The sequence below is a fragment of the Sus scrofa genome, chromosome 14 (genome assembly GCF_000003025.6).
Source record: "Sus scrofa isolate TJ Tabasco breed Duroc chromosome 14, Sscrofa11.1, whole genome shotgun sequence".
NCBI lineage: Eukaryota > Metazoa > Chordata > Mammalia > Artiodactyla > Suidae > Sus > Sus scrofa.
The window spans coordinates 111,285,063-111,312,068 of record NC_010456.5 but is presented as its reverse complement, the minus strand read 5'-3'; the positions used below and the strand labels follow the sequence as shown (position 1 = coordinate 111,312,068).

The 27,006-nt window shown below is 42.7% G+C and overlaps 1 protein-coding gene across 2 annotated transcripts in view; it reads left to right on the top strand.

Annotated features, from left to right (window-relative positions):
- Window positions 10,321–27,006, top strand: part of CYP2C33 (cytochrome P450 2C33) — a 32,998-nt gene continuing 16,312 nt past the window's right edge. Inside the window, 5 exon segments of one of the 2 annotated variants that reach the window (NM_214414.1) lie at window positions 10,321–10,545; window positions 12,327–12,489; window positions 21,952–22,101; window positions 22,734–22,894; window positions 23,407–23,583. In NM_214414.1, the coding sequence (NP_999579.1) occupies window positions 10,366–10,545; window positions 12,327–12,489; window positions 21,952–22,101; window positions 22,734–22,894; window positions 23,407–23,583 (831 nt within the window). In that variant the 5' untranslated portion in view covers window positions 10,321–10,365. 2 annotated transcript variants of the gene reach the window in all.

Sequence of the window (27,006 nt, the reverse complement as noted above, 5' to 3'; positions counted from 1 at the left end):
CTGTACCCCCAGGTTAAATTCCTAAAGAAATTAATGTGAGCAAAGTCTAAGCTGCATCATGAATCACTACTTAATTTCCACTGAAGACTCCAACGATGATACTTCACAATAACACTCACAGCCGTTTGCATCTCTTCCAGTTGGCCAAACAGTACGGCCCTGTTTTACTGTGTACTTTTGGATCCCAGCTGCCGTGGTCTTACAATGGATATGAAGAAGCAGTGAAGGAAGCTCTGATTGATCAGGGGATGAATTCCTTGGCAGAGGAATTATTCCAATTATCGATGATACCCAGGGAGATATGGTATGTTTGAAAATAACAAGTCAATTTTCTTAAGCAAAAAAAGTCTGATTGACTAATGTGTGTCTGTTCTGCACCAAGCAACAAAATTTGATGCTGCAACACTGCATGCAATTCTGATTATGACCCAGATTAGTCCAGACTCTGTAGGTTAGGGACATCATTCCCCAAAGACTACCCTCACTTCAGATGCCTGCCACAAGTCAGGGATCTCCAGGCTACCCACACTTTTGACTAAACTGGCTAAAAATTCAAGGTTTCCATGACTGCCTCAGTTCTGTAATTTGCTAGAATGACCCACAGAAATCAGGAAAGGGTCTTACTTAGGAGATTACAGTTTTATTAATGTGGAGGATACACATGGAGAGACAGATAGGGCAAGGGTTTGGGAGGCCCTAAAAAGCAGAGGCTTCACCATTCCCTTCCTAGGAATCAGAATGCATTACCCATTTGATGCATCAATGTGTTACTAACCAGGAATTGCACCAGAGCTTTGGTGTCCAGAGTTTTTAATCGGAACTTCATTACTTGGTACGGACTGATTGAGTCATTGGCCAAGTGATGGAACTCAGTCTCTTAGCTCCACCACTCCTTGAACATCGAGGATAAGGCAGTTATCCTTGGCTCAAATTTACCTCCAGTGCCCTAAATACAAAGTGGATCTTTCTGGCATGGCCAGACCCATCTTAACATTGTCTAGGGCCACTGTGAGTTACCCTCGGTCCCATACACTCAGGTGGGATCCCCAGGGTGGGCGTGAACAACAACGACATCTCTAACATTTGGGAAATTCTGAGGGTTTAGAAGCTCTTTTCCGAGAACAAGGGACAAAGACCAGAATCTTTTATTATGCAACAAATGCTCTGAAAGCCCATATTGAGGTAAACATTGGAAACAGACTCCAAGTTCCCTTTAAGGTAAAACTGTAGATATGATTGGGATAAAAAAATCTGGAACAATTTTGAAATTAAAGTTATTACCCAGAGTTCATAGAGTTAGGGAGCTGGAGAAGCTATGCCAGGGGTGTCATTCACAGGGTGCAAAGGTTGCAGTGGCATAGTGGCAGCAACAATAAACAGATGCCTAGGTGTAGAGATTACTGTGTTTTCGATGTCAGCCTGCGGTTTGGGGGCAGTGATGTGGGGTGGGATAGGGCAGGGAGAGGGTGATAGAAGTAGAGAGGTAACACACAGGAGCTACAACTGTACTTAGTCAAGCTCTGGCTCTTCAGGGGGCACAATAGGCTCACAGATCATTACTTTATTATTCGTCTCAAATTTAAACATGTATTACATACATGCCTTGTGGTGTATCAAATATTACACATTAAAAAAAACAACCAGAATAGCCTGAAAGTCTCTCCAATCCATTAAAGTTGTAATGTTGCAAGTCCCAGAGAGAGAAAAAACTTAATTCTTTTCAAAGCATATTTATGAATAATATAATTAAATACCATGCAGCATACTAAATGATAAAAAAGAGAAGGCAACTTTTAATCTCTCTCACACCAATCACTTCAGGTGAGTGATGCATTTACGCATCTCAAAGAATCAACCACACCTTCCCTCTACTTCTTCCTTTTTTCTAAACAAGTTGATTACATTAGCTGCATATGAGTTTTAAAATTAATTTAACTGGAGCAGGAGCTACTGGGCTGAATTGAGCTCAAGAGGGGAAAATATTGTTGGAGTTCCTGCGTGGCGCAGTGTTAACGATATCGTAGGAACCATGAGGTTGCGGGTTCGATCCCTGGCTCTGCTCAGTGGGTTAAGGATCCGGCTTGCTGTGAGCTGTGGTGTAGGTCGCAGACACGGCTCGGATCATGCTTGCTGTGCTCTGGCGTAGGCCGGGGCTACAGCTCCAATTAGACTAGAATCTCCATATGCCGCGGGCGGCCCAAGAATGGCAAAAAAAAAAAAAAAAAAACAGAGGAAAAATTGTTGCTCAGAAAGCTGCGAGTTTCACAACTTCGAGAAAACTGGTTTCTAAAACTTCCCATGAAATTCTTGTTACTGCTCCTTACTTGCCAGTGACGGGCACATGTAATTCAACTCTTCCATTCCTAAAAACTTTCCTGGAAGAGAGCAAAGAGGAACCATTCACCGATATTTTCAGTTTTCCCTCTGCATTTGTTTCCAAGGTCTGCCATAATAAAGTACCAAAAATGTGGTACCGGCCTTAGAACAGCAGAACTTTATTGCCTCCCAGGTTTTGGAGTCTAGAAGTCTGAGATCAAGATGTCAGTGAAGCTGGTTTCTTCTAAAGAGCTGTGAGGGAGAATCTGCTTCAGGCTTCTCCCCTAGCTTCTTGTGTGTTTGCTTGACAATCTTTTGTTGTTCCCTGACTTGTAATGTATTACCCTAATCTCTGATTCATTCACATGGCATTCTGTGTGTGTGTGTGTGTCTGTGTGTGTGTGTGTCTTGTGTTGAAATTTCTCCCTTTTAGAAGGATATAGTCATAGTGGATGAGCCCACCCTAATGATCTTCATTTTACCTTGATTCCTTCTGCAAAGATCCTGTTTCCAAATATGATCATAGTCACAGATACTGGAGCAAGGGCATCAACATATTTGAGGGCGAAACAGTTCAGCCCATATCACCTTGTACATGAAATACCTACCAAAATAATAGGTAGCTTTCTGATCTAGGGATCCTTGAACAGTATAATATGGTGCTGCAGACTTTGTGTCTAATAATCAAGTTGTTGAGACATTTCCGTGTTAGTTATCAACTCAATATTTTGCCTTCTTTCTTTCTTTCTTTTCTTTTTTTTTTTTTTTTTGTCTTTTGCCTTTTGCCTTTTCTAGGCTGCTCATGAGGCATGTGGAAGTTCCCAGGCTAGGGGGTCTAATCAGACCTGTAGCCCACCGGCCTACACCAGCAGAGCGACAGCAACTCGGGGTCTGAGCCCGTCTGTGCGACCTACACCAGAAGCTCACGGCAGTGCTGGACCCTTAAACCCACCGAGCAAGGCCAGGGATCGAACCCGCAAACCTCATGGATTCTCTAGTCGGATTCGTTAACCACTGCACCACGACGGGAACTCCATAGTTTCTTAATCTTTAAATGTTTACCTCATTGACAATTGCAACAGCCTAAGCTCTATTTTAGTCATTTGATCCACATACCTTTGTAGATGCCATTGTTCTCTCACTAAAATGCAAAGACTAAAATCACTTAGTGCTCTTGAAGTTAGGGATAATCAGCCATTCATTCCTTACTTGGAGGAGTGCAGACACATTTTTGGAAGGTAATCTACTATATCTCTAGACATAGCCAGATTCTATCGAAGAATCTGGTTTACATAAATAGAAAACAACCAACTGTGTAATATTCACCCATGCACTACTACACCCCAGCTCAGTGGGTGTGGAGGGGATATTGCCTCCTTGACCACTCCAGGCCTGCAGGGATGCAGGTGTGCTAAAAGAAAGAAAAGAAGTGTATTTAAAAATATATATATGTTTACGTAATAGGTATAAATTCTAAACAAAAGTGAGAAAAATAGGAAAAATAGTATTCCAGTTATCTCTTGTTGTAACAAGTCTCCCTAGACTCGGGATTTTAAAACAAACAACTTTAAAAAAAAATGTTTTGAATACTCATGTATTCTGTGATCAGAAATTTGAACAAGGCATCGTAGCAGTGGCTTTTTCTCTGACCCACCATGCTTGGGGCCTCAGCAGACAGCCAATTTCTTCTCTCTCTTTAATTTTTTTTTTCTGTCTTCTTTTCATCTTTTTAAGGCCACACCCTCGGCATATGGAGCTTCCCAGGCTAGGGGGTTCTAATCAGAGCTGTATCCGCCCACCTATGCCAGAGCCATGGCAAGGCCAATCCGAGCTGTGTCTTGACCTACACCACAGCTCACGGCATTGCCAGCTCCTTCAGAACAGGCGCACTTTGGTTCCAAGCTCTGGCCAGTAACCATCGCCATTGAGTTCTTTTGTCCCTCCGTTGGAGATGAGCCCAGCTTTTCTGCACTGATCGTTACCAGTTTTCCTTGCTGTCACTGTTTGGCCCTCCGTGTTTCCATCACCTTAAAACTAATTCCCTGGATTATAAATTTCTTCTGTTTTAAAATATTTGAGAGAGTTCTCTTTTCCTGGTTGCCTGTGAGACTGATAAACTCACTTTCCACCAGCTCATTCCTGGGAACACGTGACCTCCACAGTCCTTCTCTCCACAGCTCCCTTTGATATGTCCCAGGATTCTTGCCTTTTAACAAACAAACTTTACTCTGAAGAGACATTCACAAGATGGAGCAATTCCCCTTTAGAAACCTGTCTTGATGTAGTTCCTGTGTGGCTCATGTGGTTCAGTATGTGGTGTCGACTGCAGTGGCTTGGGTCGCTGCTGTGGTGTGGGGTTTGGTCCCTGGCCTGAGAACTTCCACATGCTGTGAGTGCAGCCAAAAATAAAAAATAAAAAAAATAAAAAAAAGAAACAAAAAGGAAGCTTATCTTGAGAGACAGAGAATAAAAATGTGGGAAAAAAATAAACATGAATGTCCAGGGAGTTCCCATGGTGCAGTGAAATGAATCTGACTCATATCCATGAGGATTCAGGTTGATCCTGACCTCAGTCAGTGGGTCGTTGCCATGAGCTGTGTTGTAGTTGCAGATGAGGCTCAGACCCGCATTGCTGTGCTGTGGTGTAGGCTGGCCCCTGTAGCTCCAATTTGAACCTCTAGCCTGGGAACTTCCATATGCTGCGGGTATGGCCCTAAAAAAAAGCAAAAAAGAAAAAAAAAAAAAAAAGAAAAAAAGAAAGAAAGAAAGAAAAGAAAGAAAGAAAGGAAAGAGTAAAGAAAGAAAGAAAGAAAAGAAAGAAAGAAAGAAAAGATAAAAGAAGAGAAATAGATAGCAAAAAAGTTATGATAATAAATATTTATTGGGGTCTAGCACATAGCAGGGTCAACTAAAACAAAAAACACACAACGTGAGAGTGGTAGTTCAAGATTTATTTGGGGACTCTTACCGAGGACTATATCCAGCCAGAGAGACAGCCTCGTCAGATATGTGCGCTTAGAGGAAACTGTCGAAGAGGCAGTAGAGGAGTCTGCCGACTGGATGATTTGGTGAAGGGGTACAGCAACCTGAAGGACAGATTCTCTCTAACAATTTTAGTGTTTTTTTAATGTGAAAGAAAAAACTGCAAGAAATTGAGTTCACAAAATTTTCTGAGAATATCTAACTATCTGAAGGCCTGATCTGTCCGTTTCACAGAGCACAGAGTGCCTTCATTGCGGATCTCCACCCTGAATTCCATTCGGGGTTTGTTGAAGGGCAATCAATTGCAGTGCTTATGACCTAATCTTTGTTAGAGCCTGATGGCAAACCAGCATGCTTTAGCTGGTACAAGAGAGCAATGAAAATGTATTAAATAAATGGAAGAACAAATGAAGAGCAAAAAAGCCACCAATATTTAAAATGTCTAATTAAGGGTTTAAGTACAAATTTACAAAATTTATAATTGCTTTTTGATTATCTAATGGTGATGTAAAACAGTTAAAAATTTTAGAAGAGATGAAAAAAATTCCTAAAAATCCAATATTTAATAATATATTAATTTAATGTGTTGTTATTAATAAATTACTGTAAATTGTTAAATGTCATATTGTATTATTATCGAATTAAATATGATTATCATAGTAGCTATAATTATATAGCTACTATTATTAAATACTTCTTACGTACCAGATACTATGCTAGGGGTTTCACATGTATTCCCATATTCAGTGAATGCAATAACTCCATGAGGAAGATATTTTTTTATTTTCCATTCAACAGATGAAAAAACGAGGCAATAGAGGTTAAAAAAACTCACACCAATTAGAGATTGATCGAGAAGAGATTTGAATTCAGTTTGCCTGACTCTAGGGCCAAACTACCTTACTAACCATAGGTCTCAATATACTAACACTTTATTTTTTGTTGTTGTTTTGAAGTGTTTGTAATTGCCTTATTTTTATTTCCCAGATGTTGTTCATATGTTACCATATGTTTCATGGTGTTATTGTTAGTACAGATCTATTTGGTATAATGAATTTTTCTTTAAAAATATTAACCTGTCTGATTTTTTAGTCTCCATTGTCATTCATTTTAACAATTGAGCTATTTTCCTATATATTTGTGTTACTATCATTAACATTTAGATTGTTTACAGATGTATATTAAATCAATATAGATGGCATTGCAGTGTATACTTTTACATTATTGTTTGTCATAAATAAATTTTTTATTTTTTAATCTATTTTTTTTTGATCCGCACCCTCAGCCATGGAGCGTTACTGGCATGAGTCCATTATGTGGCAGGGCGACCCGTGTACGTCACGGCAGGACGAAACTGCAGTCTCAGGCGTACCGTGCTGCGCACCGCTGGGCCCCATGGATAGACCCCACGGCCGACAATATTGTCAAGTCTCTGTTAGCACCTATCTACCACACGCTCATTTTCGGTTTGGCAAGATCTCCTGACGTAAATCCGGCGTTCGAAACCTGCGAATCCTCAATGGATAACTGGTCGATCTCCTTCTGCTGAGCTGCAACAGAAACTTCCCTTTGCAACTACAAACTTCTGTTTTCTTTTCCTTTTTTTTTTTCTTTTTTTAAGGCCCAAACCAGAAGCATAGTGGAAGGTCCTCCGAGTGCTCAGGGTCAAATCCGAGCTCAGCTGTCAGTCTATCACCACAGTCCACAGCAACGCCAGAATGTGAAGCTGCCGATTCTGGCTCAAATACATTTCCCGACATCACGCAGAAAGCTTGTGCTGAATCTTTAAACCTATCTGTATATGAGGTCGCAGGGGATCAATCTTGCTCCTTCAACAGACACTATGTCGGTTCTTAAATCCACTGACCACCAAGAAAACTCCTCCTCTTTTTGAATTTTTTTGTGTAAATTTCTTTAGGAAAGCAGCTTAGTGATCCCAAAACAAACTTGTTATTTAGTAGTTTTGCTACAATATCTGCTTTAACTTTTTTCCTTTTTTTTTTTTTTTTTTTTTCTTTTTAGGCTGCACCCTTGCAGATGTGGAAGTTGCCAGAGCTAGGGTCAAATCGAGCTACAGCTGCCAGCCTACCCAAACAAACCATACAGGATCCAAGCCACATCTGCACCTACAACAAGCTCACAGCAATGCAGATCCCTAACCTGAGAGGCCAGGGATATGAACCGCTACCTCATGTCTAGTCAGATTCATTTACTGAGCCCACAAAGGAACTCCAATATTGCTTTAATTTTTAAAATAGGTGGTGATATGCGAAGAGACTCCAATGAAATTTGCCAGCCAAATTTGCCATAAGCTGATACAATATTTTTACATGCTTGCTCAATTTGGAAATGGAAATTTAAATTTTATTTATGTCGTTTTAGGGCCACACCGCCGGGCTGCATTAGTTTTGGAGGGCTCCAGTCGAGGGGTCCAGTTGGAGCTGTACCCTCTTACGGCCGGCCTCGCAGCAAGGTTAGTCATAGCATTGCAGGATTCGAGCCATGTCTGTAACCCTTACACCACAGCTCCACGCGCAATGATCGGCTCGCCAATATCGCACTGAGCCGGAGGTCAGGCGATCGTAACCATCTTGAGTATCTGCTGTCGATAAGCCGACTTCTGACGGGATCACCCTTGAAAAACACTTTAAGGAGTCTTATCTAGGTTAACCCTGACTCACTGCGCAACTTTGGAAAGACAACTAATTCATTATGTAACTCTGTATGTGCCAAGGTAAGATCTCTGTGCACGAATTGGTGGATGCACCAGTCCTACTTTAACTAAGTAAATCAGTTAAGATAGTACATAACGAGGAAGCAACAAGTCTGAAATATCAAGGTACGAAAGAATAAATTTGTATATTAAACATTTACACAAGCCACAATCAGTTAATGGAGGAGAGATATGCCCTCTAGTAGAGGATACAGGAAGACTTCAAATAGAAAGGTTCTTGAGGATTGGCTCTTAAAGGAAAAATTAGAAACTCAGACAAATAGTAACGCCTGAGTGGAGCAGACTTGCCGAGCATAAGGGGTCGGTGTACTGGACAAAATGTTAGGCTGTGAAAAAACAATGTTAGGATGCATTAAACAAAGAAGCGAGCTGTAGATTTGTCCCTATAGAATTAGGCCCAGGGGATCATCTGCATTTGCTCTCACAGACACTTATTGTCGGGTTCTTATTATCCACTGAGCCGCAAGAGAGAAACTAGCACTTACCTTCTTTTGTCGAAGTGTGTCAGAGTCAGAGCCAAGAGATGAGGAATGATAGAAAGAGCTGTACAGAGTTTAAAGGTTGTCCAGAAACAAATTAAAGGGATTGCCCTGAAATCCTTTTTCTTGGCACCAGCCACAATTGTCCCTGTATTGGATTTTTGAGTAGCCTGAAACTGTAGATTAGAGAGGGGAAACTGATTTGAAGACGATTTGTAACCTTTTTTTTTTCTTTCTTCCTTCTTTCTTTCCTTCTTTCTTTCCTTCCTTCTTTTCTTTTACTTTTTCATTCTTTCTTCCTTTCTTTCTTTCTTTTTTTCTTTCTTTCCCTTCCTTCCTTCCTTCCTTCCTCCTTCCTTCCTTCCTTTCTTCCTTCCTCTCCTTCTTTCCTTCTTCTTCTTGTTCAGGCGCCGCAGGTGCGGCACATGGTTTACCCAGGCTAGGGGTTGAATAGAGCTGTTAGCTGCTGGCCACAGCTCACGACAACGGCTGGACTCCTTTTAACCCACTGAGCAGGCCAGGGATTGAAATACCCACATCCTATGGAGATACTAGTCGGGTTTGTTTCCTTCACTGAGCCATGATGGGAACTCTGATTGCAACTTTTACATCTGTTAAAAATGTTCAGCACCTGCCCAAGTGTTCAATCTTGGTATGAATTGACAAGAGTGGGCAGATGAGAAAGAGGTTTTGGAGGTGGAACTGATCGCCTTCCCCAATGCAGATCTGTAGAGTGAAGGGCAAGAGGAGGATGTATGATGTCCCGTGAGTGTGAGTTTGGGGCACAGCGCAAATTCAAGTAGCGTGCGTATAGAGAAAACAGGAAAGCTCAGGCAGGTAAACGTTTTGCACAGAGAAGCAAATGAAAGACACTGGCGTGGAAACAACCGATTCCTTTGCTCTGATTTCCTCTTGTCAGATTAGCTCTACACTAGCTGTAGTACATTTCGGAGGAAAAGAAAACCTATATCCCCTGCTTGATCTGCTTTGAAGTTCCTATCTCTAATTAGAGAAAATCACATGCAGAACATAAACCACAGGTTAGAGGATATTAAGTTGAAAAAAGGACAGAGCTCAGGAAAGGTTTGTTGAGAAACCACAAGCTTGACCCAGAATCCGACGTCTATCAGTCCCTTCATCCCAGATACCAGATCACTTGTTGGAAGGAGGCTCCCTTTTCGGTTAACCTTTTGCCGAATACCCTGATCCCTCACACCTAAAATGATGTCACTTCAGTAACACACATTGCATTCGTTTTTCAAACTCAGAAAAACCTCTGTATTCCCAGGAAGGAGGGTGACACAGGCACAGGCTACTGACAAGTTAGGCAATAGGGGTACACAGAAGGATTCAGAGTCCATGCCATACATGCTTCCATGGGCTAGAGGGCAATCTGAGTCAACATGTCACTGACCCAACGACTGGCCTTTGGAAGCAGGGTCCATGGGGGCAGTGGAAGAGCCTGGGTTTCTGGAGTTCCAGTTAGTCATTTCCTACCCTGAGGCAAGGTCAACAACACGCAAATGCAGAGAAGATAGTTCACTTTTTGTCATTGCTTTCAATATTTATTTATACCTGTTACATAACCAGCATCGGCTAAGAATTAGACATCCAGAAACAAGATATTGTCAGATTTCATCAGTGAGGGACAGGAACGATACGAATCCTTCCTAATGTCAAGCTTCAGGAAGGTACATAAGCCAACCAATTCCAGGTTTGCCCACCCCCACCCCACCCCCGCCCCTACCTTGTCCAAGGACACAGACTAGCCTTTGGCTGGCAGGTCACACTCCACGTGTATATAAGACTTTGCTAACAAGCAATCCAGACAGTTACTAACATTGAGTAGCTGAGATGGAGCTGCTGGGAATCACTACCCTTGCTCTTATGGTTTGTGTTACTTGCCTGGTTTTCCTTTCTGTGTGGAAGAAAAATCACAAGAGGAGAAGGCTCCCCCCGGGCCCAACTCCCCTTCCCATCATTGGGAATCTGATGCAACTTAACCTCAAGGACATCCCTGCGTCTCTTTCCAAGGTAAGTGGGTTTCACTTGGGGCTGGTCCTCTCCAGGTAAGAGGGTCATTTTCAGGCTCTTCAGGTTGTCTGCATGTCATCTTCAAGCTTTCTTAGTTTACTCACCACTGAAGCACTTTGAGGCACCTATTTCTTTAAGACAGAGATTTTTTTTTTTTTCTTTTCTGGATTGGATCACTTTAGAGCAGATAGTGAGGTGTGTTGACCTCACCTGAGCTATGTGTTGAATTCTACTGCACTGCACTGGAAAATTCTAGGATCAGAACTTATCTTAACTGAAAAGCGTTCAATCCCCTATGCATGATAATATTTACCAAAAGGCAAGCCAAGCAAATGTAAAGGGTGGAATAAATGTTCTTTTATATTATTACTATTACTGTTTCACACTCATCTATGGGATACTTTGTGATCCCCCCTTCTAAAGAGTGGACCCCACATCTTGCTCTGACACAACCCAGATCTGCTGCCCTGACTGCATTCACTCCTTTGGAAATATTCTTTGGGGAAAGGGATGATTTATCTCCATGAGTTCGTTGTGCAAACATATATTCTCCAGAACAACCTAATTGTTGTCGTCTTATGGGTCACACACACACACACACACACACACACACACGCACGCACGCACGGGAATATTATTTCTCCTTAAAGAAGGGAAGGGGGAAAAAGGGTGATGTTGTTCATTTGCTGTAAAGAGGAAAGTCCTGTTGTAGTAGCTGGAAGGGAATAAAATCCAGTGCACAAGTTGGAGCACAGATGCGGGTAAACAGATGCTATGGTAGAAGCCCATGGAAATCCTCTTCTGGTTATTTTTAATATTTCTGAGAAATAGATAGCAAAGCCATCAGCTGAGGGTGCGGTTGGAAGAGAAGGGCCTGGCATTCTGTATAAAGATATGCTCATTCACAGAAACAAAGGAAGTGTTATTTTCCTGGGACAGAGAAAAGTGGTGAAAAGTGGTAAAATTCTCTACCATTTAAGGTAAAAAAAAGGCCGAATAAAAAAAAGGTGGTAAGCTCAGTAAGTGGCCTCTTAGAAGTCAATCGTCAAACAACCAAACCAAAAAAAAAAAAAAAAAAATGGATTGTAATGTGCAAAAGGTTGTTAATGTGATTTATTTTTCAGCAGTTTAATTTAGAATGTGAACATGTTTCCATACCGTTATACATCCTCCTATAAATAATTTCAAATGGCTGCCTTGAATTCAATTGCATGGATGTAGAGTTTGGAAACCAACCCTTAGCTGCCAGCTGTTTTATCGCTCTATTTTCCCCCTGGGCACAACGATATCATAAAGATATAGGTTTTATCCTTTTTAGTGCCTATTTATTACACTCTCCTCCTAGCCCTTTTCCTGGCTGCTTCCTTCTCATCTTTATTTTTACTTTAAGTGTTACCTATTCATAGAATCCTCATCTCTCTATTTTATCAAGTTTTCCCAGTATCATCCAACACAGTACACATTCTTTATCACTTTCATAGAATTATGCTCAGTTAGTATTGCAAATGAAGTCTGGCCACTTACTGCCTGTTACTTCCACTAGACTCCAAGTTCCCCGAGGACGCATGGCACAGTGTCTGACACAGTGTAGGTGCTTTGTAAATATTTGCTCAGTAGTTTCACACATGAATGAATACATGGCTGTACCCCAGGTTAAATTCCTAAAGGGAAATTAATGGAGCAAAGTCTAAGCTGCATATGAATCACTACTTAATTTCCACTGAAGACTCCAACGATGAGACTTCACAATAACACTCACAGCCGTTTGCATCTCTTTCCAGTTGGCCAAACAGTACGGCCCTGTTTGTACTGTGTACTTTGGATCCCAGCCTGCCGTGGTCTTACATGGATATGAAGCAGTGAAGGAAGCTCTGATTGATCAGGGGGATGAATTCCTTGGCAGAGGAATTATTCCAATTATCGATGATACCCAGGGAGGATATGGTATGTTTGAAAATAACAAGTCAATTTTCTTAAGCAAAAAAGTCTGATTGACTAATGTGTGTCTGTTCTGCACCAAGCAACAAATTTGATGCTGCAACACTGCATGCAATTCTGATATGACCCAGAGTTAGTCCAGACTCTGTAGGTTAGGGACATCATTCCCCAAAGACTACCCTCACTTCAGATGCCTGCCACAAGTTCAGGGATCTCCAGGCTACCCACACTTTTGACTAACTGGCTAAAAATTCAAGGTTTCCATGACTGCCTCAGGTTCTGTAATTTGCTAGAATGACCCACAGAACTCAGGAAGGTGTCTTACTTAGGAATTACAGTTTTATTATGTGGAGGATACACATGGAGAGACAGATAGGGCAAGGTTTGGGAGGCCCTAAAAGCAGAGCTTCACCATTCCCTTCCTAGGAATCAGAATGCATTACCCATTTGATGCATCAATGTGTTTACTAACCAGGAATTGCACCAGAGCTTTGGTGTCCAGAGTTTTTAATCGGAACTTCATTACTTGGGTACGACTGATTGAGTCATTGGCCAAGTGATGGAACTCAGTCTCTTAGCTCCACCACTCCTTGAACATCAGGAGGTAAGGCAGTTATCCTTGGCTCAAATTTACCTCCAGTGCCCTAAATACAAAGTGGATCTTTCTGGCATGGCCAGACCCATCTTAACATTGTCTAGGGGCCCACTGTGAGTTACCTCGTTCCCATACACTCAGGTGGGATCCCCAGGGCTGGGCGTGAACAACAACGACACTTCTAACATTTGGGAAATTCTGAGGGTTTAGAAGCTCTTTCCCAGGAACAAGGGACAAAGACCAGAATTCTTTTATTATGCAACAAATGCTCTGAAAGCCCATATTGAGGTAAACATTGGAAACAGACTCCAAGTTCCCTTTAAGGTAAAACTGTAGATATGATTGGGATAAAAAAATCTGGGAACATTTTGAAAATTAAAGTTATTACCCAGAGTTCATAGAGTTTAGGGAGCTGGAGAAGCTATGCCAGGGGTGTCATTCACAGGGTGCAAAGGTTGCAGTGGCATAGTGGCAGCAACAATAAACAGATGCCTAGGTGTAGAGATTACTGTGTTTTCGATGTCAGCCTGGTTTGGGGGCAGTGATGGGGTGGGATAGGGCAGGGAGAGGGTGATAGAAGTAGAGAGGTAACACACAGGGAGCTACAACTGTACTTAGTCAAGCTCTGGCTCTTCAGGGGGACAATAGGCTCACAGATCATTACTTTATTATTCTGTCTCAAAATTTAAACATGTATTACATACATGCCTTTGTGTGTATCAAATATTACACAATTAAAAAAAACAACCAGAATAGCCTGAAAGTCTCCTCCAATCCATTAAAGTTGTAATGTTGCAAGTCCCAGAGAGAGAAAAACTTAATTCTTTTCAAAGCATATTTATGAATAAGTAATTAAATACCATGCAGCATACTAAATGATAAAAGAGAAGCAACTTTTAATTTCTCTCACACAAATCACTTCAGGTGAGTGATGCATTTACGCATCTAAAGAATCAACCACACCTTCCCTCTACTTCTTCCTTTTTTCTAAACAAGTTGATTACATTAGCTGCATATGAGTTTTAAAATTAATTTTTAACTGGAGCAGGAGGCTACTGGGCTGAATTGAGCTCAAGAGGGGAAAAATTGTTGGAGTTCCTGTCGTGGCGCAGTGGTTAACGAATCCGACTAGGAACCATGAGGTTGCGGGTTCGATCCCTGGCCTTGCTCAGTGGGTTAAGGATCCGGCATTGCTGTGGCTCTGGCGTAGGCCGGTGGCTACAGCTCCAATTAGAGAAGCTCCATATGCCGCGGAAGCGGCCCAAGAAATGGCAAAAAAACAAAAAAACAGAGGAAAAATTGTTGCTCAGAAAGCTGCGATTTTCACAACTCTGAGAAAACTGGTTTCTAAACTTCCCATGAAATTCTTGTTACTGCTCCTTACTTGCCAGTGACGGGCACATGTAATTCAACTCTTCCATTCCTAAAACTTTCCTGGAAGAGAGCAAAGAGAGGAACCATTCACCGATATTTCAGTTTTCCCTCTGCATTTGTTTCCAAGGTCTGCCATAATAAAGTACCAAAAATTGGGTACCGGCCTTAGAACAGCAGAACTTTATTGCCTCCCAGTTTTGGAGTCTAGAAGTCTGAGATCAAGATGTCAGTGAGGCTGGTTTCTTCTAAGAGCTGTGAGGGAGAATCTGCTTCAGGCTTCTCCCCTAGCTTCTGGTGGTTTGCTGACAATCTTTGTTGTTCCTTGACTTGTAGATGTATTACCCTAATCTCTGATTCATGTTCACATGGCATTCTGTGTGTGTGTGTGTGTCTGTGTGTGTGTGTGTCTGTGTTGAAATTTCTCCCTTTTAGAAGGATATAGTCATAGTGGATGAGCCCACCCTAATGATCTCATTTTACCTTGATTCCTTCTGCAAAGATCCTGTTTCCAAATATGATCATAGTCACAGATACTGGAGCAAGGGCATCAACATATTTTGAGGCGAAACAGTTCAGCCCATATCACCTTTGTACATGAAATACCTACCAAAATAATAGGTAGCTTTCTGATCTAGGGATCCTTGAACAGTATAATATGGTGCTGCAGACTTTGTGTCTAAATAATCAAGTTGTTGAGACATTTCCTGTTAGTTATCAACTCAATATTTTGCCTTCTTTCTTTCTTTCTTTTCTTTTTTTTTTTTTTTTTGTCTTTTGCCTTTTGCCTTTTCTAGGGCTGCTCATGAGGCATGTGGAAGTTCCCAGGCTAGGGGTCTAATCAGACCTGTAGCCACCGGCCTACACCAGAGCGACAGCAACTCGGGGTCTGAGCCACGTCTGCGACCTACACCAGAGCTCACGGCAGTGCTGGACCCTTAACCCACCGAGCAAGGCCAGGGATCGAACCCGCAACCTCATGGTTCCTAGTCGGATTCGTTAACCACTGCACCACGACGGGAACTCCATAGTTTCTTAATCTTTAAATGTTTACCTCATTGACAAATTGCAACAGCCTAAGCTCTATTTTAGTCATTTGATCCACATACCTTTGTAGATGCCATTGTTCTCTCACTAAAATGCAAAGACTAAAATCACTTAGTGCTCTTGAAGTTAGGGATAATCAGCCATTCATTCCTTACTTGGAGGAGTGCAGACACATTTTTGGAAGGTAATCTACTATATCTCTAGACATAGCCAGATTCTATCGAAGAATCTGGTTTACATAAATAGAAACAACCAACTGTGTAATTATTCACCCATGCACATACTCACCCCAGCTCAGTGGGTGTGGAGGGGATATTGCCTCCTTTGACCACTCCAGGCCTGCAGGGATGCAGGTGTGCTAAAGAGAAAGAAGTGTATTTTAAATATATATATGTTTACGTAATAGGTATAAATTCTAAACAAAGTGAGAAAAATAGGAAAAGTATTCCAGTTATCTCTTGTGTAACAAGTCTCCCTAGACTCGGGATTTAAAACAACAACTTTAAAAAAAATGTTTTGAATACTCATGTATTCTGTGATCAGAAATTTGAACAAGGCATCGTAGCAGTGGCTTTTTCTCTGACCCACCATGCTTGGGGCCTCAGCAGACAGCCAATTTCTTCTCTCTCTTTTAATTTTTTTTTTCTGTCTTCTTTTCATCTTTTTAAGGCCACACCCTCGGCATATGGAGCTTCCCAGGCTAGGGGTCTAATCAGAGCTGTATCCGCCCACCTATGCCAGAGCCATGGCAAGGCCAAATCCGAGCTGTGTCTTTGACCTACACCACAGCTCACGGCATTGCCAGCTCCTTCAGAACAGGGCCACTTTGGTTCCAGCTCTGGCCAGGTAACCATCGCCATTGAGTTCCTTTGTCCCTTCCGTGGGGAGATGAGCGCAGCTTTCTGCACTGATCGTTACCAGTTTTCTTGCTGTCACTGGTTTGGCCTCTCCGTGTTTCCATCACCTTAAAACTAATTCCCTGGATTAAATTTCTTCTGTTTTAAATATTTGGAGAGGCTTCTCTTTTCCTGGTTGGCCTGTGACTGATAAACTCACTTTCCACCAGCTCATTCCTGGGAACACGTGACATTCCACAGTCCTCTCCTCACAGCTCCCTTTGATACTGTCCCAGGATTCTTGCCTTTTAACAAACAAACTTTACTCTGAAGAGACATTCACAATGATGGAGCAATTCCCCTTTAGAAACCTGTCTTGATGTAGTTCCTGTGTGGCTCAGTGGGTTCAGTATGTGGTGGTGTCACTGCAGTGGCTTGGGTCGCTGCTGTGGTGTGGGGTTTGGTCCCTGGCCTGAGAACTTCCACATGCTGTGAGTGCAGCCAAAAATAAAAAATAAAAAATAAAAAAAAAAGAAACAAAAAGGGAAGCTTATCTTGAGAGACAGAGAATAAAAATGTGGGAAAAAATAATAAACATGAATGTCCAGGGGAGTTCCCATGGTGCAGTGGAAATGAATCTGACTCATATCCATGAGGATTCAGGTTTGATCCCTGACCTCAGTCAGTGGGTCGTTGCCATGAGCTGTGGTGTAGGTTGCAGATGAGGCTCAGATCCCGCATTGCTGTGGCTGTGGTGTAGGCTGGCCCCTGTAGCTCCAATTTGACCTCTAGCCTGGGAACTTCCATATGCTGCGGGTATGGCCCTAAAAAAGCAAAAAAAGAAAAAAAAAAAAAAAGAAAAGAAAGAAAGAAAGAAAGAAAGAAAGAAAGAAAGAAAGAAAGAAAGAAAGAAAGAAAGAAAGAAAGAAAAAAGTTCATGATAATAATATTTATTGGGTCTAGCACATAGCAGGTGTCAACTAAACAAAAAACACACAACGTGAGAGTGGTGAGTTCAGATTTATTTGGGGACTTACCGAGGACTATAGTCCAGGAGACAGCCTCTCAGATGGCGCTGAGGAACTGCTCCGAAGAGGCAGTAGAGGAGGTCTGCACGGATGATTTGGTGAAGGGGTACAGCAACCTGAGGAACAGATGTCTCTCTAACAATTTTAGTGTTTTTCTAAGTGAAAGAAAATGCAAGAAATTGAGTTCACAAAATTTTCTGAGAATATCTAACTATCTGAAGGCCTGATCTGTCCGTTTTCACAGAGCACAGAGTGCCTCATTGCGGATCTCCACCCTGAATTCCATTCGGGGTTTGTTGAAGGGCAATCAATTGCAGTGGCTAATGACCTAATCTTTGTAGAGCCTGATGGCAAACAGCATGCTTTAGCTGGTACAAGAGAGCAATGAAAATGTATTAAATAAATGGAAGAACAAATGAAGAGCAAAAAGCCACAATATTTAAATGTCTAATTAAGGGTTAAGTACATAATTTTACAAAATTTATAATTGCGTTTTGATTTAATGGTGATGTAAAAACAGTTAAAATTTGAAGAGATGAAAAAAATTCCTAAAATCCAATATTAATAATAATAATAATGTTGTTATTAATAATTACTGTAAATGTTAAATGTCATATTGTATTATTATCGAATTAAATTATTATCATAGTAGCTATAATTATATAGCTACTATTTATTAAATACTTCTTACGTACCAGATACTATGCTAGGGGTTTCACATGTATTCCCATATTCAGTGAATGCAATAACTCCATGAGGAAGATATTTTTTATTTCCATTCAACAGATGAAAAACTGAGGCAATAGAGGTTAAAAAACTCACACCAATTAGAGATTGATGGAGAAGAGATTTGAATTCAGTTTGCCTGACTCTAGGGCCAAACTACCTACTAACCATAGTCTCAATATACTAACACTTTATTTTTTTTGTTGTTGTTGAAGTGTAATTGCCTTATTTTTATTTCCCAGATGTTGTTCATATGTACACATATGTTTCATGGTGGTTATTGTAGTACAGATCTATTTGTATAATGATTTTTCTTTAAAAATATTAACCTGTCTGATTTTTTAGTCTCCATGATCATCATTTTAACAATTGCTTAACTTTTCCTAATATTGGTTTACTATCATTAACATTTAGATTGTTTACAGATGTATTATTAAATCAATATAGATGGCATTGCAGTGTATACTTTTTACATTTTGTTTGCTTATATTTTTTTTGATCCGCACCCTCAGCATATGGAAGTTCCCAGGCCAGGGGTTGAATCAGAGCTACGGCTGCCAGGCTACACCACGGCCACGACAAATTGGGATCCAAGCTGTGTCTGCGACCTACACCACAGCTCATGGCAAACCCTGAGAGAGACCAGGGATCGAACCTGAATCCTCATGGATACTAGTCGGATTCCTTTCTGCTGAGCTGCAACAGAAACTCCTTGAACTCCTTGTTTTCTTTTCCTTTTTTTTTTTCTTTTTTAAGGCCAAACCAGAAGCATGTGGAAGTTCCCGGGCTCAGGGTCAAATCCGAGCTGCAGCTGCAGTCTACACCACAGCCACAGCAACGCCAGATGTGAGCTGCGTCTGCAACATTTCCGACATACGCAGAAGCTTGTGCTGGAATCTTAACCTATTGAATGAGGCCAGGGATCAATCTTGCATCCTCACAGACACTATGTCGGGTTCTTAATCCACTGAGCCACAAGAAGAACTCCTACCTCTTTTTGAATTTTTTTGTGTAAATTCTTAGGAAAGCAGCTAGTGGATCCAAAACAATTTTAGTAGTTTTTGCTACAAATATTGCTTTAACTTTTTTCCTTTTTTTTTTTTTTTTTTTTTTTTAGGTCTGCACCTGCAGGATGTGGAAGTTCCCAGGCTAGGGGTCAAATCAGAGCTACAGCTGCCAGCCTACGCCACAACCACTGCAATGCCAGATCCAAGCCACATCTGCAACCTACAACATAGCTCACAGCAACGCTGGATCCTTAACCCGGTGAGCAAGGCCAGGGTTTGAACCCGCCTCCTCATGGTTCTTAGTCAGGTTCATTAACTGAGCCACAAAGGGAACTCCCAATATTGCTTTAATTTTTAAAATAGGTGGTGATATGCGAAGAGACTCAATGAATGCACCAAATTTGCCATAAGCTTGATACAATAATTTTTACATGCTTGCTCATTTGGTAAATGGGAAATTAAATTGTATTTTGTCGTTTTAGGGCCACACCTGCGGCATATGGAGGCTCCCAGGCTAGGGGTCCAGTTGGAGCTGTAGCTGCCGGCCTACGCCAGAGCCATAGCAATGCAGGATCCGAGCCATGTCTGTAACCTACACCACAGCTCCCAGCAATGTCGGCTCCCTAACCCACTGAGCGAGGTCAGGGATCGAACCCACATCCTCATGGATGCTAGCTGGGTCCGTTAACCTCTGAGCCACGACGGGAACTCCTGAAATTAATACTTAAATTCTTATGTATTGAACATCTGCTATGTGCAAGGTAAGGGATCACTGTGTGTCACGGGAAATATTTGGAGGGATGCACCAGTCATTTAACTAAGTAAAATCCAGTATAGGAAGTAATACAGGTAAGCAAAGTGCTGAAATACAAGGTAGAAAAGATAAATTGTATTAAAGCATTACACAAGCCAATTCAGTTAAGTGAGGGAGAGATGCCCTCTAGTAGAGGATAGGGAAGACTTCAAAGAGAAGGGTCTTGAGATGGCTCTTAAAGGAAAATTAGAAACTCAACAAAGTAAATAGAGTGGGAGCAGACTTGCCAGCAAAAGGGGGGGACTGGACAAAATGAGGCTGTAAAACAATGTAGATGCATTAAACAAACAGCTGTGATTGTCCCTATGAATTAGGCCAGGGATCAATCTTGCATCCTCACAGACACTATGTCGGGTTCTTAATCCACTGAGCCGCAAGAAGAACTCCTACCTCTTTTTGAATTTCAGAGGTAGAGCCAAGAGAGAGAATGATAGAAAGGTGTAAGAGTTTAAAGGTGTCAGAACAAGATAAGGGGATGCCCTGAATCCTTTCTGGCACCAGCACAATTGTCCCTGTATTGGATTTTGAGTAGCCTGGAAACTGTAGATTTAGAGAGGGGAAACTGATTTGAAGACGATTGTAACCTTTTTCTTTTTCTTTCTTTCCTTCTTTCTTTCCTTCTTTCTTTCCTTCCTTCTTTCTTTCTTTCTTTCTTTCTTTCTTTCTTTCTTTCTTTCTTTCTTTCTTTCTTTCTTTCCTTCCTTCCTTCCTTCCTTCCTTCCTTCCTTCCTTCCTTTCTTCCTTCCTTCCTTCTTTCCTTCTTTCTTTCTTTTTCAGGGCCGCAGGTGCGGCACATGGATGTTCCCAGGCTAGGGGTTGAATCAGAGCTGTAGCTGCTGGCCACAGCTCACGACAACGCTGGATCCTTAACCCACTGAGCAAGGCCAGGGATTGAACCCACATCCTGATGGATACTAGTCGGGTTTGTTTCCACTGAGCCATGATGGGAACTCTGATTGCAACTTTTTACATCTGTAAAAATGTTAGCACCTGCCCAGTGGTCATGTGGTATGAATTGACAAGAGGGGGCAGATGAGAAAGAGGTTTTGGAGGTGGAACTGATCGGGCTTCCCCAATGCAGATGTGTAGAGTGAAGGGCAAGAGGGATGTAATGATGCCCTGAGGTGTGAGTTTGGGGGCACAGGGAAATTAGTAGTGCGTTAAGAGAAACAGGAAAGTCAGGGCAGGTAACTGGTTTTGCACAGAGGAAGAAATGAAAAGACACTGGCGTGGAACATACCGAGTTCCTTTGCTCCTGAGTTTCCTCTTGTTCAGATTAGCTCACACTAGCTGTAGTACATTTGGAGAAAAGAAACCTATATCCCCTGCTGATCTGCTTTGAAGTTCCTTATCCTCTAATAGAGAAAATCACATGCAGAACTAAACCACAGGTTAGAGGGATATTAAGTGAAAAGACAGAGGCTCAGGAAAGGGTGTGTGAGAACACAAGCTTGACTTTTTTTGTTTTTTCGCCTTTTTTTATAGGGCCACTCTCGCGGCATGTGGAGGTTCCCAAGCTAGGGGTCGAATCGGAGCTGTAGCCGTCGGCCTGCGCCAGAGCCACAGCAATGTGGGATCGGAGCTGCGTCTGCGACCTACACCACAGCTCACGGCACCACGGGATGGATCCTTAACCCACGGAGCAAGGCCAGGGATCGAACCCGCAACCTCATGATGGCTCCTAGTCGGATTCGTTAACCACTGAGCCATGACAGGAACTCCCTGCTTGACTATTTTTGACAAATCCAGACAGAGGGCCCTTTCTACACTTGGGACTGTTGTCCACCTGCTAACCTGTTGACCCTCCTCCCGGGTCCATCACCTCTGCCCCTGTCGACCAGAGCTTGGGTTTTGTTTTCTTCGTGACAGATACTCCACCCAAACCACAGACTCTGTTGTGCTCTTAAAAGGCCAGTTGTTGAATCCCGGAGAAGGAGCACTGGCATCAGTCTTCAGGGTAGATGCAAAAGGAAAAGTCTGACTTCATGGAACGTTTTCACTCCGTGATCCAAAACATTTTCCTGCTCTTTCCTTCTTTTCCTAGGACTCGTATTCAGTAATGGAGAGAGGTGGAAGCAAATACGGCGCTTCTCCCTCATGACCCTGAGGAACTTTGGGATGGGGAAGAGGAGCCTCGAGGAGAGGGTCCAGGAGGAAGCCCAGTTTCTGGTGGAGGAGCTCAGGAAAACAGAGGGTGCGTTCCACTGACCATCCTTTGGCGACAAGGGACGTGTTGTTCTGTGTGGTTCAACACACACAGCTTCCCACCGAAACTCCTCTGGGAGCCACTTATTGGTCCACAGTCTGCTCCATGGATCAGGGCATTGGCTAAGGGGAAAGGGGCGGGAAGAAAAGCATCCAAAGCTGATGCCTAGGACTCTTGAACCCCTTTGCTGGGATTCATTTTTCAACTTCAGCCTTTACGAGATGTGTAAATTTGGACAAGTTGCTAAACTTCTCTAAGAGGCAGTTTCCTCATCTGAAAAATGGGGCTAAAAATCAAACCTCAGAATAAGGGTTAAATAATACAGTTGGCAAAACATTTACACAGTATCCAGCATGTGGCAAATACTCCGTAACATTACTTGTTGCTCTCATAACTATTCCAGCCTTCATAGACTAGTGCAATAATTAGTAGTAGTAGCATAGTATGTAATACAATAGAGCATACGGTATTAGTAGAAGATGCTTACGTCCTAATGTGGAGGCGTTTAGAGAAAATAAAATATAGGTATCAATCTGGGCAGGAGGGAAGCCCTGTTCCTGAAACCCTAATGCAGGCGGATGAAAACCCTCAACGTTAAAATTGTTCTTTTCTCATATCAGCTCAGCCCTTTGACCCTACCTTCATCCTCTCCTGTGCTCCCTGCAATGTGATCTGCTCCATCCTCTTCAATGACCGTTTCCACTACGACAATGAGACATTTCTCTCTCTGATGAATCTGTTAAATGCAAATTTTCGTCAAATAAGCTCTCCCTGGATCCAGGTAAGGCCAAGTCTGTATTTGCCCTTGGGATTGATCTCACGGGTCCACTGGGAGCCAGCAGGCAGGGTAAAGGGCTATGAGCTCACCACCTCACCCCAGAGCCCAGTGCCCACGCAAGCACTGTCACCTTCCCTCCACTCGGGTCTTATGTCAAGTGGGTGCGTGCAATGTCCTTTACCCCAGCACCTGTGCAAGGCTGCCCTCTGCTTGCTTCTATGAGTTCACTCCCACCAAAGAAGGCAGGACATTCCCACTTGCCTACATTTCTTGTAAGGCCCCTACGCACATTCTCCCCTTCTCTGACTCCAGGGTTGGCCAAGGGTGGTTGAGCAGGGGGATGGGGAGAGGCTGCTCTCATGTGTCTGATGATCACCCTCACTTCTCTTGTGCTTGGAAGCTGGAGGAAGGGACTCTCCCTGGCCAGACCTGCTCAGAGGGTTAGGTGCTTGACTCAGAAACCCTGGTCCCTCTTCACAAACTGAATTTCTGGTATACTCCCCCCCCCATTTTAGATTTACAATCTATGGCCGCAAATCATAAAGCATCTCCCTGGAGAGCACAGAGCATTTTCAAAAAGGCTTAAAGACTCTAGGTCTTTTATTCTGGAAAAAGTAAAGGAGCATCAAAAGTCCCCGAATCTTAACAACCCTCAAGACTACATTGACTGTTTCCTCAGCAAGATGGAGCAGGTATTGTATGTGACATTCTTCCCCAACACTAGATTTTATCATGCCAGGGACGTGTAGGAAAACGTAATCACACATGCAGGTCATTCTTGATGTTTTGAAACTTTAAGGTAGCGGGGTACACCATTAAAAATAATGGAAAGGTTAAAGTAGTTCAAGGGCCTCTTTTTCTTTGGTGTTTCTATTTAATTCCTACACTTGGGCATTAACATTTAATGAAATGTTCTTGATATTTATATACAATGAGCCATATTATATATGGAAATGTGTGTGTTTCTGAACATATGTTTATCTTGGAGAGGATAAAACACACATGCGTCTTCCCTACACGTTATTTACACATCCATAGACAGCAACTTTTGCAACGATGCTTCCCAGGGTAGCCTATAAAAACCAGATTGCATTTTCCCGTAGAAACAATTCTGTTGTTTGAGATTGGTGGTGGATAGAGGATTCTAAGGCAAATACATTATACATTAACCATGAGTGGTATTAAATGTATTGAATAGCAAGTAACCCACAAGCCACCCATCCTTCGAATGTCACTGACATGAAATACTAGCGTGAGTGTCCATGAGCACGTCAGCAGAAAACAGTCAAGACTGTGACAAACAGGAGTTCCTGTCATGGCTCAGTGGTTAACGAACCCAACTAGTATTCATGAGGACGCAGGTTCAATCCCTGGCCTTGCTCAGTGGGTCAAGGACCTGGCATTGTTGTGAGCTGTGGTGTAGTTAGCAGCCGCAGCTTGGATCTGGCATTGCTGTGGCTGTGGCGCTGGCGGGTGGCTACAGCTCTAATTGGACCCCTAGCCTGGGAACCTCCATATGCTGCTGCTAGTGCAGCCCTAAGAAGACAAAAAAAAAAAAAAAAAAAAAAAAAAAAAAAGGCTGTGACAAACAATAGATTGTAAGAAGATATTTAGGAGTTCCCACTGTGGCTGAGCTGTTTAAGAATCTGTCTATGAGGGAGTTCCTGTCGTGGCTCAGTGGTTAACGAATCCGACTAGGAACCATGAGGATGCAGGCTCGATCCCTGGCCTCGCTCAGTAGGTTAAGGATGCGCCATTGCCGTGAGCTGTGGTGTAGGTCGAAGTTGAAGCTCAGATTCCGCGTTGTTGTGGCTGTGGTGTAGACCAGCAGCTATAGTTCTGATTAGATCTCTAGCCTGGGAACCTCCATATATGGCCCTAAACCCTAAAAAGACAAAAGACAAAAAAAAAAAAAGGGAACTTGTCCTTGAGGATGCAGGTTCAATCCCTGGCCTCTCTCTGGCATTGCTGTAAGCTGTGGTGTAGACCAGCAGCTGCAGCTCCAAGTCAACCCCTGGCCCAGAAACTTCCATATACCACAAGTGTACCGGTAAGAAGAAAAAAAAAAAAAGGGAAATTTAAATGTATGTACACATGTAATAACTTAAAATCTAAAAATTATTCTTTGAGGAGTTCCCGTCGTGGCTCAGTGGTTAACGAACCCGCCTAGGATCCATGAGGTTGCGGGTTCGATCCCTGCCCTCGCTTAGTGGGTTAAGGATCCAGTGTTGCCATGAGCTGTGGTGTAGGTCGCAGACGTGGCTCGGATCCTGTGTTGCTGTGGCTCTGATGTAGGCCAGCGGCTATAGCTCTGATTGGACCCCCAGCCTGGGAACCTCCATATGATTGATGCAGGAGTGGCCCTAGAAAAGTCAAAAGGACAAAAATTTAAAAATAAAATAAAATAAAAAGATTAAAATTATTCTTGGAGCCTTGTAAAGTTACTTCACTTATGCCAAAGTTCCCCAAATATATATAAATGGAAGAACTCCATTCAACTGTATCATAAATGTGCAATTTTACAGCAAACAATAATCACTTGTTTAGTCGTCTTAATCTCTAGCAGGGCTGATTTGGAAAGTCTGGTTTCCTTAGAAAACATGTCGAAGGAAGGCATGTTGATGCCCCTTTGACTTGTCAGAAGTTTATTCCCTTGAAAATGTCCTCTTCGTTCTGATGGAAAAGTTCATTGTTAGCTTTCAGAAGACTTGGTGTTTGTCTGAGAAAGAAAAAAATAGCTAGGTTTTTATCTGAATTACTGAAAGGTTTTATTTAGCACCAACACTGTATCAGTTATGGTGCGTGGTAAAGGGAATAAAATGATGAATCAGATAATACCCTGCAGTTTTCTTTCATAGCGCTGGTCATTGTTTAGCAACTATTTACTTAATTTATGTCTCTATTCTCCACTACGCTGTGTACTCCAAAGGGCTGGGGCCATGACTTCCCACACTTTGTCTCACTAGCAGCTAGCACAGTACCTAGAACACTGTCGATGCACACAAATATTTCCTGAATAAATACATTAATAAAGATATAGTCCTTGACCTAATGGCGCTTACAGTCTAGTGCAAAGATCATCAAAACAAGCAGCAACAATGAAGTGCTAATAGGGAAAGTATAAGCTGCCATGGGAGAATGGGCAGAAACACTAACGGTAGTCTGATGTGAGTCAGGAAGGGACTTCTAAACCAAGGCCCAGTGGATACACCCCTGCTTCCACCGACGAACAACTGAACTGAGAGCTGAGGCCTGAGTAGGGACTATCCATGTAAAGGTGACAGAGAAAAATATGCCAGGCAGAGGAACAAGCTATGCAAAGGCTCTGAAGCAGAGGGAAACTTGGGGTGTATGAAGGGTAGATGGTCAGCCTTGCGGCAGGAAGGGTGAGAGCAGGGGAGGGTGGTGTGAGAGAAGCTGGAGCAGCAGGAAGTCGGCAGGCAAGGCAGACCATTCCTGCAGGGCCTGGCAGGACATATTCATTACTTTAGTCCTGAATCCTAATATCAGTGAACATTGTTTGCAGGGTCTGAGCACTGCCTAAAGGATGATCATATTTGTGATGTGGAAAAGAGTTTGGAGGGGTCAACAGTGGATGCAGGGAAAACAGCCAGGAGTTGCCTTAGGGTAACTTTGCTGGTAGTAGAGCCTAAAACTGGAATTTGTGTGTGAGTAATTTACTGAGGGAGTGCTCGCAGGAGAGACTTGTATGTGTGTGAGTGGGGAGAAACAGAATAGGGAAGGAGGAAGATTAAACGTGGGGAGGTGGTTTCACGTGAAGTCTAATCTCTTCCTGATCCTACAGGGAGGGCTCTACTGTATAAATTGCACTGCAGGGTTTGTCATTTCCTCAGTGGGGCGAGGAATCTGGGCTTTTGCACCCGTCAGCCGTTGGCCATAGGCTGTGCCATGAGAGTGGTCTGGGGGCTGATTCACTCCCAGGCATCTCTTGTCATTATGTCTCCGGTGCCCAAGGGAACCAAAGCGAAAGGGGTGAACCAGAGCAGCTGCGAGGTAGGTGATCAAACCCAGGAAAAGGGATCCGGGCAGGGCCTCGGCAGCATCTTCCATACGAAACTACTGCAGTGGCCCAAGGCAAAGGACATGGCCAAGGG